Here is a 13,684-nt window from a genome sequence, read left to right as displayed (position 1 = left end):
AGAAGAAATTATTTCACAGAAAAATGATTATCTTCCTGGAACCAAAACATGAGGCTGGGATAACATGTGTCCATACAGAACACGAGTGTTGATAGCAAAATGCAGGTAACACATTGCTATTGTTCAAGTATCTGGAATCCTTGACTATACTTACAGCAACACATTCCAGTGGAAATGTATTGCTGCCAAAGCACTTTTGGAAAATGTAGGCTTAAGATACATCCATCAATTGGTATGCAATCATTGTCTTACCTGTAGCAGGAGCATTCTGGGACTTAAAAAGGCCCACAACTCCCTTGCCGTGTAAGCCCCCAGATCGAAGGAGGACAGCTTTAGTACGAGTGTTCCGCCAACAGATGACTGGGAAGCGGTTTTGCCGATAGCAGCGGGAAATCTTCTGAATTGTGTTGTCATGAATGCTTTGAGGAACGATCAGCAGTCCAGGGTAACTGAAAAGAGGAAGAAGGTTTGGAGTTAAGGACAGTGAAAGTATTTTAGTTAGGTTAGTCTTAGAGGAAAGGGGTTGTTCCACTCGCTCACCAAATGAAAATTGCAACATGGAACAAAGTATGAGGTCAACAGAAGTCATGATTGAGCCAACCCCAATGTGCCGCTCATCAGTCACATCTTTTATAAGATGTAACTCCAGAGGATACATGCTAAAGTGATCACCAAACATTCTCCACCCTCCAATAGAATCCATTATAGATGTGAAACATGTGGAATGAAAAAGCAAACGCTTGTCTCCATCAACCCCTGAGATAGTAATAGTGCAAACACCTTTTTGTCCAACAAAAGCATTATTTGCTATCATGAACAAACACTTTACTTCCCTTTTGTAATGTTTTTACTGAATGATTAGTTCTTCCACCCACCTTAGAAATCTCCTCTAGGTGCAAGTTCGGCGTCCGAAAACCAGATTTGCACCTGAGGTACACTACACTTGTGCTTGCCGCCTTTACAGCCCCTGACTCCAGTTAGAATGAATTGGGTGTTACATATTGTGCCAGATGGCCTTCCTATCTCGGGAGGATAGCTCAGCAGCAATGTGCTCTCCTTCGAAGCAAGACGACACAGAGCAACACAAGTTTGATCCCCGGGTCCGCGCTTAGAAACCTCTGGGTATTAAGCGTGTTATAAATAACCTATCATATCATATCATGACCTCAATTCTGCTCAGTTTTTCCTACTCTCAGATGCTGAGGAACTGCATAACTTCGGCAACTTACAAGAATTCTGAATGAGGAGCAGGTTGTAGGGCGATGAGGAATCTATGGAAGGAACGACTTATCCATCAGAAAGAACATTACCCAAAGGTAAGGGAAGAAGTGTTTTTATAATAAATTCCTTCCTACCACAGATCTCTGATCTTAGAAAGACTCTCAAAGAAGCACAACAAGAGCAGAAGGGATTAGAGTGAGGAACAAACACTTACACCAGGAAACTCTGGACCACTAAACAACTGAAAGACATATTGATAAGAAAAGAAATCCAGGAAATAATGGATGGTCAAGGTGTTTACGAAGAGGGCCATCAAGTACCGCTGTAGCCGCCTGAGGACAAATGGAATGGCCGGACCATGGGGAGGGGTAGCTAGGTCGGAGAAGAAAATACTGAGGAGACCAAGGTTCCACTCTACAATCAATGCGTAACCCACAACAGCATCAGGAGGCAATTCCCTGGAGCAGAACAAACTGCATTTATGGTTCATATTGGCAACAGAGGCCCATCTGAAGGGTTCTTCCTTCAGGTGCCCCTCAGATGGAGAAGGATATTTCTAACAGAACTTCCTGATGCAGTTCTCACTATGAGGGGTGAATGAACACCTGCTCAGGGCATCCAAAACAATGTTCTGCATCCAAATCAGCTGGGCTGCCAGCAGGGAGGAGGCATACTACAGAGCCCAGAACCAGAGATACATTTCTTACCAGCTCAGGGGGAGTAACTCCCACACCACCTTTCGCTGAGTTAATGCATGGCGTTGGGAATATTTTTCTGAAGCCATCTGATGAGAGTTTTAAGAAAACCAAACCTGTATCATGTAAATCGAGTGACAACCAAGTTTGTCCAAACTCTCAATGGTAACGTGACAGTAGTCTGGCTTCACTCTTAGGAGGAGAAATGGTTGGTACCAAAGTACAAATAGTCTCACACAATACAACTATTCACATAGTATATACTGAATGCTCTAAAGTATTTTTTTGTATCTTTCTCTCCTTAGGTTTCTATGGGACACCCTTTCCTTTTTTTTGTTCTGAATCCTGTCCTGACATTTTGGAGGAAAGTAAAGCTTTTTGCTTTACTTCCCCTTGCCTGTTTTGCTCATTCTTATGGGGAAACAGACTATCAGTAGTGAGAAACTGTCTCCCTTTACGTATTATCATATTGTTTCAATTGCACATATCACCTTAGCGAAGTGCAGTTAGGATACTTATAAGCTATTTGGTTATGTTTACATGCGTCTAAGACAAGTTGGTGGCAGCTGTAATATTTTTACAGTTTTCACTCTTTACTCGTGCACTTTTGCATTTACTGAGAAAGGCTACTAAAAGGTGGGTAGCACCCTAAAATGGCCATGCCTCAAAGTCTTTCACTTGTTCATTGACTTTCTTCCCGCCAGCTCTGGTCATAAAATGCCTTATATGGAAATCACTTTCCTGAGCAAAAGAGAAAGGGAGAGAGAGAGAGAGAGAGAGAGAAAGGAGAGAAAGAGAGAGAAAGGAGAGAAAGAGAGAGAAAGAAAGAGAAAGAGAGAGAAAGAGAGAGAAAGAGAGAGAAAGAGAGAGAAAGAGAGAGAAAGAGAGAGAAAGAGAGAGAAAGAGAGAGAAAGAGAGAGAAAGAGAGAGAAAGAGAGAAAGAGAGAGAGCAAAAGAGAAAGGGAGAGAGCGAGAAAGGGGGAGAGTAAGGGAGGGAGAAAAAGGGAGAGAGCGAGAAAGGGGGAGAGTAAGGGAGGGAGAAAAAGAGAGCGAGGGAGAAAGAAAGAGCGAGGGAGAGAGAAAGAGCGAGGGAGAGAGAAAGAGCGAGGGAGAGAGAAAGAGCGAGGGAGAGAGAAAGAGCGAGGGAGAGAGAAAGAGCGAGGGAGAGAGAAAGCGCGAGGGAGCGAAAGAGCGCGAGGGAGCGAAAGAGCGCGAGGGAGCGAAAGAGCGCGAGGGAGCGAAAGAGCGCGAGGGAGCGAAAGAGCGCGAGGGAGCGAAAGAGCGCGAGGGAGCGAAAGAGCGCGAGGGAGCGAAAGAGCGCGAGGGAGCGAAAGAGCGCGAGGGAGCGAAAGAGCGCGAGGGAGCGAAAGAGCGCGAGGGAGCGAAAGAGCGCGAGGGAGCGAAAGAGCGCGAGGGAGCGAAAGAGCGCGAGGGAGCGAAAGAGCGCGAGGGAGCGAAAGAGCGCGAGGGAGCGAAAGAGCGCGAGGGAGCGAAAGAGCGCGAGGGAGCGAAAGAGCGCGAGGGAGCGAAAGAGCGCGAGGGAGCGAAAGAGCGCGAGGGAGCGAAAGAGCGCGAGGGAGCGAAAGAGCGCGAGGGAGCGAAAGAGCGCGAGGGAGCGAAAGAGCGCGAGGGAGCGAAAGAGCGCGAGGGAGCGAAAGAGCGCGAGGGAGCGAAAGAGCGCGAGGGAGCGAAAGAGCGCGAGGGAGCGAAAGAGCGCGAGGGAGCGAAAGAGCGCGAGGGAGAGAAAGAGCGCGAGGGAGAGAAAGAGCGCGAGGGAGAGAAAGAGCGCGAGGGAGAGAAAGAGCGCGAGGGAGAGAAAGAGCGCGAGGGAGAGAAAGAGCGCGAGGGAGAGAAAGAGAGCGAGGGAGAGAAAGAGCGCGAGGGAGAGAAAGAGCGCGAGGGAGAGAAAGAGCGCGAGGGGCCCCAAGAGCGAGGGGCCCCAAGAGCGAGGGGCCCCAAGAGCAGGGGGGCCAAAGAGCAGGGGGGCCAAAGAGCAGGGGGGCCAAAGAGCAGGGGGGCCAAAGAGCAGGGGGGCCAAAGAGCAGGGGGGCCAAAGAGCAGGGGGGGCCAAAGAGCAGGGGGGGCCAAAGAGCAGGGGGGCCCAAAGAGCGGGGGGCCCAAAGAGCGGGGGGCCCAAAGAGCAGGGGGGCCAAAGAGCGAGGGGGCCCAAAGAGCGAGGGGCCCAAAGAGCGAGGGGCCCAAAGAGCGAGGGGCCCAAAGAGCGAGGGGCCCAAAGAGCGGGGGGCCCAAAGAGCGGGGGGCCCAAAGAGCGGGGGGCCCAAAGAGCGGGGGGCCCAAAGAGCGGGGGGCCCAAAGAGCAGGGGGGCCAAAGAGCGAGGGGGGGCAAAGAGCGAGGGGGCCAAAGAGCGAGGGGGCCAAAGAGAGAAAGAAGGAAAGAAAGAAAGTTTTCCTAAAGTCCCACTTGGAGGTAGGACTTTAGTAAGCTATCCATGTGGGTTGTAAATCCCCCCCCAACTCTTAGTAATAGTCTGTACTACTCAAAGACCTTGGTAGAGTGGCATAGCAGTCCATCTTATCTTAAGAGGAAAATGTGAGCTGTAGGCAAGTACACTGAACCCAGTTGGAAATGCACTTTAACAGTCACTTTTAAATACTTAATACGATAAACCAACACAAAGATATACTTTTCAATACTTTCAAAGGGTCACTTCTTAGTTGGTAGTCACTGACGTATCCAATTGTTACAGGAGTTTGACAGTTTATTTATTGTTTGCGTGTTAGGCTCTTATACAGCAAGTACATACTGTTTCAAAGCGCCCACATGGCAAAGGGAGCGAACAAGGGAGTGAAACAGTAAAAAACAAACTAAAAAACAGTGGAGGGATAAAAGGAAAAAGGACAAACCTACTATGCATTGTGAGTACTCAGAATGTGCAAGTGTGGAGAGGGCAGAGCGGGTAGGTGTTGAATGTCTGTCCGTGGCTGAGCAACAGATGAAGTGCATGGTATGCCGAGTGCCACACGGCCTGGAGCCGTGTTGGCTATATGTGCGAGCCTCCAGGGCGGAGGGTGTGCGGAGGCAAGTGCTGAGGGTAGACAGAAGCTGGGGCGATTGGGTGTAGGTAGTCAGGGTCCCCAAGGATGCATAAGGGCCCAGGAAACCAATCACAGCAAATGTGAGAATAGCAGAGGAGAGAAGATGGGAAGGAGGAGGTAAAGAGGAATCTCTTGAGGATCTTACAGAATTTAAGACACGGATAGTCACAACCAAGACACGGAGAGTCTGTGCCGGTGGCACCAGCTTCCCTACTATGGCCGCCTCAAACTGGAATGCTCTTCCCACACACCTTTGGATGATTGACTCTCATTTAGCCTTCCGCAAAGCTATTAAAACAAGGCTCTTTGTCTGATTGTTTGACTCTGTACCTGCACCTATCTGCTCATCTCGCCATATTATAGCCGGATGCTAGCACCCTTTAAGAACGATCTCCCCCCTTCATGTAATGTATCATATGCTAATAATGAAACCTGTCCTCTCACCTCTGTTTATTACCAATGTATCCGCAACCAAGAGACCCTTTTGTTGTCCTATGTAACCCTTCAATCAAGCTTACATACAATTTCCTGTAACAGTGCCTCGATGCCTTTGGGCTGCTAGTGCGCTCTACAAATACAAATAAATAAGAAAGTCTTGCTAAAGGCGAAGGAGGAGGGGGAGGCTGTTTCATAAGAGGGAGCCACCTGAGGAAAGAGATCGACCTCCTGCCCTTTTTTTTCCCAAAAGCTTTACATACAAAGAGTTGGTGCCCGAGGAAAGTAGAGGTCTGGAGGGAGAGTATTTAATAAGATAAAGTTGAAGCTATTGTGGTCCCCAGGCCCAGATAGCCTTGTGGATGATGCAGAGCGATTTTAATGTAATACGTGCAGCAACCAGGAGCCAGTGAAGACTTATTAGGGCAGTAGAGGTGCAGTCTCTGGGCTTAAGGCCAAGGATAAGTCTTGCTGCCCTATTCTGGATTAGCTGGATGGATTGCAGAGTGGAAGAAGGTAGATTCAGGAGGAGGCTATTGCAGTAGTCAAGCCTAGAGAGAACTAGGGCTCGGGTAACATTGAGCTTCTGGTGGAAAGTGAGAAAAGGGAGAATTCCTTTGAGAAGGAAGAGCTGAAAGTGGGAATTCTTGGCAATGTCCTGAGTGCGATGGAGGAAGGAGAAAGAGCAGTCGAAGATGACGCGAAGGTTTCTGGCTTCAGTACTCTACCATACTATCTTAGTAGATGTAATTAATTTCCTAGAGGGGCCTCTGTTTGTAATTTAATACTTTAGGATTGTTCCTGTTAGGAAACATGCTACGCTAAGTGTTAGTCAGAATCCTGTGCAGTTCCCTTAGGGAACACTGCAAAAAGATTGAGACTACAGGAGTAAGCAGTAAACCCAATTGGTAGCAGTCTGCACCACCCAGATTTACCTGCTAACTGTGGCTGAGCAGTCAGACCTCTCTCGAAGAGTAGGGCAGTATATAGAGTATACACAATTGGGCTAAAAACACAGTAGAGCCAACAAACACTGACCAGAGCTTTGTATCAAAAGTATATAATTATTTATTTAAAACACAAATTAGGAAATACACTAGCACTCTAAATCAAAAGCAAGTTAAAATACAGTCAAGTAAAGTATACACACCTCCCATGATAACTATTAGACAAGTCAGAGTTAAAGCACCACTATTTGTTAAAACAGATGTGAGCGCGTAACCTAGATGGCACTCCAATAGTGAAGTTAAAGGGAGAGAAAAAGGCAGAGCAAAATTCAAAGCGAAGGAATAAAGGCAGTATACACCATAAAGTTCATAGGCCAGGCCCACTTTAAATGGAGCAAAGCAAAATGTGCCCAAGATCACACAGTTTAAAATGCACTAAAAGTCTTTGCAGAATGTTCAAAAGATGTTGGGGTGATTCAATAAGTAATGTTAGAAGGTCTGGGGCCAACCCAGTTGGAAAGCCAAGGATTTAAGGGATAACCTTGGGCAAACCGAAGAAATGGAGGCCAGGCAGGACACAGTACCTTAAAGAGAGAGGACGCTCCAGCTGTGGCAGTTGTTCATGGCAGTGGTTGCAGTTAGTTGTTTCGACCAGGGGAAGAGAGGATTTCGTCGGAGGAAACTTGGAGTCTATGCACTGCACAGGGATGAAGCCAGCCGCTGGGTTTGTCGGGCAAAAGGTGCATTCCTTTTATTTGCAGTCAAAGTGGTGAAGCTTGGCTATCTGGCCACTGGGGTGCATGGTACGGGCGATTCGACCAAGAGATGTCTTTGGAAGGCTAAAGGGGCGAACTGGTTGATCCCATCAGCTCAAAGAAAGAAGACTCGTCCAGCAGAAGATCTTCTCTTGTCGTTGGGAAAGTGGCAAGTTCGTTGCAGCAGGGCTCCACCGGTGGTGTCGTCGTTGCAGATGGATCAGCTTCTTTCCTCTTTGGATTCTTAGGTCCTGTGGCGACTTCTGAAGTTCCAGTCCCAAAGGCCCTGCTTTTATGCAGAAAAAACCCCATTCAACAGCCTAGCTGTCACTCACACATGCTAAGTGGTGAGCCGGGCGGCTCACCACTGGGCCAATCAGAATAGAGTGCGACTAGGGTTGCTAAGGCAACGCAGTCCAGGGTGCCAATTCCCCTCCCCACACATCCTTTGGAACCCAGACAGAGTGGCACCATTTGGAGGGCTTCTGTGGAGAAGCCCCGCCAACAAGTGGAACAAGGGCTCGACCCTGGTTAGAGTTACAGAGACGGACACGAACGGCATTTTAGAAGAGAGTTCTGGCAAAAAGACCCAACCGTTGATTTAATATTGAATAAATAAACCAGCGGTATCTTTAACATTGCACCAAAAAGTGGTGCGTTTAAAATCAATGGGACAATCCCATAGGAAATATTCTGGTGGAATATTTTGCGTGGTAACCACTGCCACCAGCCAGAAACTCGACAAGGTGGGACTGCACAGAGCCCCCTCGAAAACAGACCCAGGGGCAATCGAATTAACCCCTTCCAGTACTTCCACAATATGATGGTTTGTACTGGTTCTGTTCACAATTTGGAACTAGTAAAGTCAATGGTGACTTTACATGCCCTGGGAGACAGTAGTCAGTCCCAGGGTATGGAGTCTATGTTTGGGGGTCACTATGACACCCCTGTGTAACTGCACTGAGGGTGCTGTGTAACACATACACAAAAACAGATGATGCCCTATGGAGTAAAAACCCCATAGCCCATAAGCACACAAATCATGCCTAAGAGTGGGAGGAAAAGAGTCTTAAATGAGAAATTAAATGGCCTCAAGCCAGCAAGGAAAACAGGGAACCCCGTGCATTTGCCAAAAGAGGACACCCGTGGGAATCCACAGAGGTCTGCCTTGCGCAAATTGCCCCAGTTTTTATTAGCCACAATCCCCGACAAAGTGTGATATTTGATGGGGGAAAAAACCCAATGTTCACTTTGTACGGGGTTCTGGGTAATAAATTCTGGGCCGCTTCACGCAAGTCAGACCTTTCCCACAGGTGTCCTCTTTTGGGAAATGCATGGGGTTCCCCGTTTTCCTTATTGGCTTCGACCACCTATGCCCAAATCTGTAGGTTGCCCACATGAACAAAATGTGCTGTGACGAAAGGCTTGGGGTTATCAGTGGGTTACCCTTTTCCTTGTGTGCTCCGGTAGGTGCACCCACACATGTGAGGTACAGTTTTCATCGGGACACCTGTGGTAACGCGAGAAGGTATGACATCTGTTGTTGGCGACGTGTTTCGGTGAGTGGACACAGGGAAATGTCTCTGAAATTGGCTGGAAATTGAGACAATTCTCAGACATTTCGCTCTGGCCACCCACCTAAACACACTGCCAACACATGGCCTACCTTCCCACGTCTCCACACGTTTCCCGATGAAAACGGTACCTCACATGTGTGGGTGCACCTACCGGGGGCGCAAAAGGAAAAGGGTAACCGACCGGTAACCCCAAGCCTTTCGGCACAGCACATTTTGTTCATGTGGGCAACCTACAGATTTGGGCCTAGGGTGTCGAAGCCAGCAAAAGGGTGGCGGGGGCACCTCATGCAGGCCTCGCTGGGCCTTCTACAAACGGCTGTATGAGGTAAACCCCCCTACATTTGGGGTGGGGGGGGGAGAGGGCCCCCAATAATTGTGTGACAGGCCCCCCAGTGGGTGGGGCAGTAAGGTTTAGGCACCCTGGGGGCAGATTGGCACACCAATGTGCCCATCTGCACCAAGGGAAGTTTGGTAAACAAAGAAAACAATTGAAAATGGTAGCCTGCACTTTAGGAGAGGCTGAGGGGCACCGTAAACCACCCAGGAAGTTTTGTAATGTAAAGGGGGGTGCACCTCTCCACCCTCACCCCAATTGGAAGGACGGACCATCTTATGTAGCCTTTCTTGGGGACTGAAAAGGGGGGGGCTGTCATGCACTCCTCCCTGGGGCCAGGTGTCCCTTCCTAGGAGCAGATATCTGCCCCCAGTGAGGGCTGCATGACATGGCCCCCCACTCCATCGTGGGGGGTGGAGGAGAGGGCCGCCACCCCTTCCATTACAAAATTCCCCGCCAGTTTGGGGTGCCCCACAGCCCCCCCCCTAAAATGCTGTTTACCATTTTCACTTTTTTCGTTTATTTACCCAACTCCCCATGGCGCAGAAGGGCACAATAGTGCGCCATTCTGCCCCCAGGGTGCCCAAAACCTACTGCCCCACCCAAAGGAGGGCATGTCTGACATTTTGTGGTGGCCCTATCCATAAAAAAAATCCCTGGTGGTCTAGTGGGGGGCGGGGGGTGTCACTCCTCCCAAAACCAACTAAGATATTTTTTCTTTTTTTCCGCCCATTCCCTAGGGGCAGATGGGGGCAAATGGGCACCCATCTGCCCCAGGGGGGGGGGGCTAAACTGCAGGCCCCATCCTTTGGGGGGCCTGCCCACACTTTCCTGGTGCCCCCCCAAAATTGGATGGGGGGGCCACCTCATGTACTGATCCCCCCTCGACTTCGGGTGGGAGGGAGAGGGCCACCAACCTTTCATGTCCTACAAAAAATCCCTGGTGGCTAGTGGGCCCCAAACCCCCTCCCCATTTCATTTTCAAATATCTTTTTTGCTTGAAAATATCCCCACCCCTGGGGGCAGATGATCACCCATCTGCCCCCAGAGGTCTCTATGTATGTGCCTCCCATGCTTTGGTGCCTCGGGAGGGAGGGGGTAGCTTGCCTGGTAAGCAGCCCCCCCTCCCCCGCGCTGCTAACACGTCCCTGGTGGTCCAGTAGGATTGCTGGTCACGGATCGAGCGAAAATGGCTGCCGCAGTGAATTTAGTTTCAATTTCATGTAGGCGTGCGTCACGCACACCGACGTGAAATTGAAGGTAATCCAACCCCCGGGAGTGAAGAGGGACCCTGCTGTGCAGGGATCGCACAAAACAGAGTGCCGAAAAGGACGAGGTATCTCGGCAACAGGGAGGTAATCCCAAGGACGAGATACCTTGTCCTTGGCACTAATGAGGTTAATGGCAAAATGAGGGCGGGGAGATGAGTTAGCACAACAACCCACCTACCCAAAGCAAAGGGAAGGAGAAGATTTTGCTGCCGGTGAGGTGGGCGATCAGGAAGAAACGGCTGCTTTACTAGCAGATACTAAGTCACTACTAAGAGACCTGCTCGGCAGCGCTTAGAGGCGTGTGTCTTTAACAAAGATGATTCATCCTTTTGTTCCGACTCCTTTTATTTAACACCTCCCTGGAACAGTTAAGACATTTTCACACAGCATGTTTGACAAGCAATCTTGAATTAGAGACAAAAAGAACACTGTCACCATTTTGGGTCAATGGTGACCCTTTTGTGCACTATCGCGGCTGTGAGTATAGCCCGGGAGTAGAAATCGCACAAAAGTAGGTACGATAAAACCACTGCCATTCGGATTAGCTTGTTACTGTAACCATAACATTACAGGAGCAGTGAGAATGGGGATACTGTGTAGCCCCCGAGTACTCCCCATAAGGTGGGGTGTGCTGATCGCACAATAGAAAAAGGTAGGAATGATAAAAATATTCCCCTGTAACAGACAATACAAAGGGCTCCCACAAACACTGCTGCACAGAAAAGTCTGAGATGCCAAAAAACTTTGAGGAAAACATAACTCCAAGAAAACGGTATAAAAAGAAATACAAAAGTATCCCAAAGATCGAGTAAAAGAAAGAGTGAGTGTGGAAAATGGTTCCCACTCACTCCGGGGAACAGACCAACAATCCCATAGTCCAGCAGAAATTGCTGGGGGACTCATATGAAGGGGATTTTACATAAAAATGAAAATCTACCTAACACATTAATAGAATGAAGGCGTAAATCCCTAGATGGAAAGGGGAACATTGCTTTTGGCAAGTAAGAAGAGGAAGCTGAGCCTCTCTCCATGATGTGTTCCAAAGTATCCCATATGACGGCTCCATTGAGGGTGCCAAATTGCCACAATTGAGCCTGTAACAGGATGAAGAGGTCCTAACTTAGCATTAACAGTTTGCCTCCTTGTTTTCCCTGACTCCAGAACTGTCACCTTGGTGCCAGCATTATATGAATACTGTAGAAAGTGTGCCTACCAAGTCAATAAGTTACAGAATGTCAGAATAGGTGAGAGCCCACATAAGCCATAGGTCAGCAAGATGTTGGATATTGCAGTGATGGATGCTGCTAGTAGTCCATGATCCAGCCCAGAGATTTTGGTGCCAAAGGCAGGTAACTTCTAATTTGAGGTTCTGTGTAGATCACAGAGTTCTAAACGCTGTTAACAATTGTTAGGAAAGATTTTCTTTTAGCTGCTTTCCTTCCATTGGATAACCTTTTCTTTTGGCTTTGTTTACCCCCACGTCTTGACTTTTCGGTGCAAAGTACAGCTTTCTGCTTTACTTCCCCCTTGACCTTTTGCTTGTTCTTATGGGGAAACTGATCAGTCCAAATGACTATCAGTACTGAGAGACTCTCTCTCTTAAAATCAGTCACAAGAAAACAACCCTTGTAGCTTTTTGCACATATTTCCATAAGAAATTACTTTGTCAACAAAGTTAAACATATTTTATACATCATTTATTCATAAACGTGCTCATTTGTAATTCATCTTTATAATACACAACTCACCAATATTTTAAACTAGTGATACAATGCTAAAATGCATATGCAATACACTGTCAACCTCACGTCACACAATCACACCATACCAATCATTCCGGCAACACTGCATAAAAACAATAGTAGATTAGAACATCACAGAGGGGGTCAATAAATGGACCTCAAGTGCAAAAATCCATTGACAAAAAAATGTACCATTGCTTTCTCGATGGCCTGCAACCATTTAATTTTTGATACAAATTAGGCCTTTCAGACTTAAAAATACTGTCACATAATGAAACTTCAATTGGATTCAACTATCGTAGACCAGAGTTTCGGCTATCCAGTCTGCCTGGATTACACAGACCAGCCATCATCAGGACAATACAATTTAATTCTACAGGGGTGCATCCCAATCTTGATTAATTCCAAGTTGCATCCATATCTAGGTTGCCTGTCAAGTTTGGGTTGATCACAGTCCTACTGTCATGTGTGCACTTAGAACACCATCATTGATGACAACAGAGGTGAGCCTGCTTCTGTGTTCTTAACGTAGCTCCACAAAGCCTACCAGACAGGACATTCCTCGTCTGCTCTGTTCCAAGTCTCGTCTTTTTCGTGCTGCCGTATTGTATTGTTACAATTGGACAAAGCACCTTAAATTGAAGTGCAGTTAACATACTTTGGATCCTTATAACTTTTTCTGTAATAGCTTTTTGGTTATGTTTCCAATGTGCCTACAACAAACTGGTGGCAGCAGTTTTTATACCATGTTTTGGTAATTTTCCTCATGTACTTTTGAATGTACCACAAAGGGCTTCTAAGGGTGGCTAGCACCCAAAGATGGCCATGCCATGAGGTTTGCTAGTGTCCTTTGGCCATATTGGTCTTTGGCCTTTTTCCTGGCGTTTTAGGACAGTAAATGCCGTATATGGAATGCCTTTTCCCGGGTAAAGCTGCCGCTTTCACAGGCAAAGCAACGGTATGTGTGCAAGTCTATGTGGGGGTTGGGACTGTCTGGTCCCTGTACACATCCTGACGACTGAATGTCTATTGCTGAGCAGATGTGGTATCTATGACTGGATAGCCACTGCCAGTTTGAATGGTGCATATCCTTACCATCGGTAATGCCTGCCCAAGCAGCTTGATAAAAAGGGGAATCCTGCAGCCATTTTACAGATCGTTGTAACCAGGTCCTCTACGAAGAAGAGCAGCCAGTTGACGAGTCACAGACAACCCTTGCAGCTGTCCAGAACCAACTCCAGTGAAGTCTCTGTGAAGGCCAGCTTTTCTGCCTGGTCTCAAAAATACCCCTCGACTGGTGGGAACAACCATTCTTGACCCCTACTGGAGAATCTGTTCCTTCGGAGTATTCAGAAGTGTCCCTCGACTAACAGGTGGACTTACCAGCTCTCTCCTGGGCTACCTAGCTGCAGCAGTCACTGTTTTATGAGTGCATCCTTGGAACGTGAGGACCTTCAGCTTATAGAACAAGATGCCTGCCCCTGCATTTTCAGGCTTCATTTTTTTTTCTGGCTTCTTGCATGAACGGAAGCTGTGCTGGTGTCTGCTCCTGTGTTCATCCTCTGAAGATTGCCTTTTGATGCCCCCCTGTGGCTAGTCCCGTTGCATTACTGCTTCAACCATGCGAGATGTCATGAGGGGTTGGTCCAG

The 13,684-nt window shown here is 47.9% G+C and overlaps 1 protein-coding gene across 10 annotated transcripts in view; it reads right to left on the bottom strand.

The window, feature by feature from the left end:
- Positions 1-13,684, bottom strand: part of SBF1 (SET binding factor 1) — a 2,512,102-nt gene that overhangs the window by 990,781 nt on the left and 1,507,637 nt on the right. For all 10 annotated transcript variants that reach the window (XM_069629502.1, XM_069629505.1, XM_069629506.1 and 7 more), the window contains one exon: positions 253-449. In XM_069629502.1, the coding sequence (XP_069485603.1) occupies positions 253-449 (197 nt within the window). The remainder of the gene's footprint in view (positions 1-252; positions 450-13,684) is intronic.

The sequence above is a fragment of the Ambystoma mexicanum genome, chromosome 12 (genome assembly GCF_040938575.1).
Source record: "Ambystoma mexicanum isolate Mex_15411 chromosome 12, UKY_AmexF1_1, whole genome shotgun sequence".
In the NCBI taxonomy this organism is placed as follows: Eukaryota; Metazoa; Chordata; class Amphibia; order Caudata; family Ambystomatidae; genus Ambystoma; species Ambystoma mexicanum.
The sequence above is the reverse complement of the archived record's forward strand: the minus strand, read 5'-3'. Positions and strand labels throughout refer to the sequence as shown.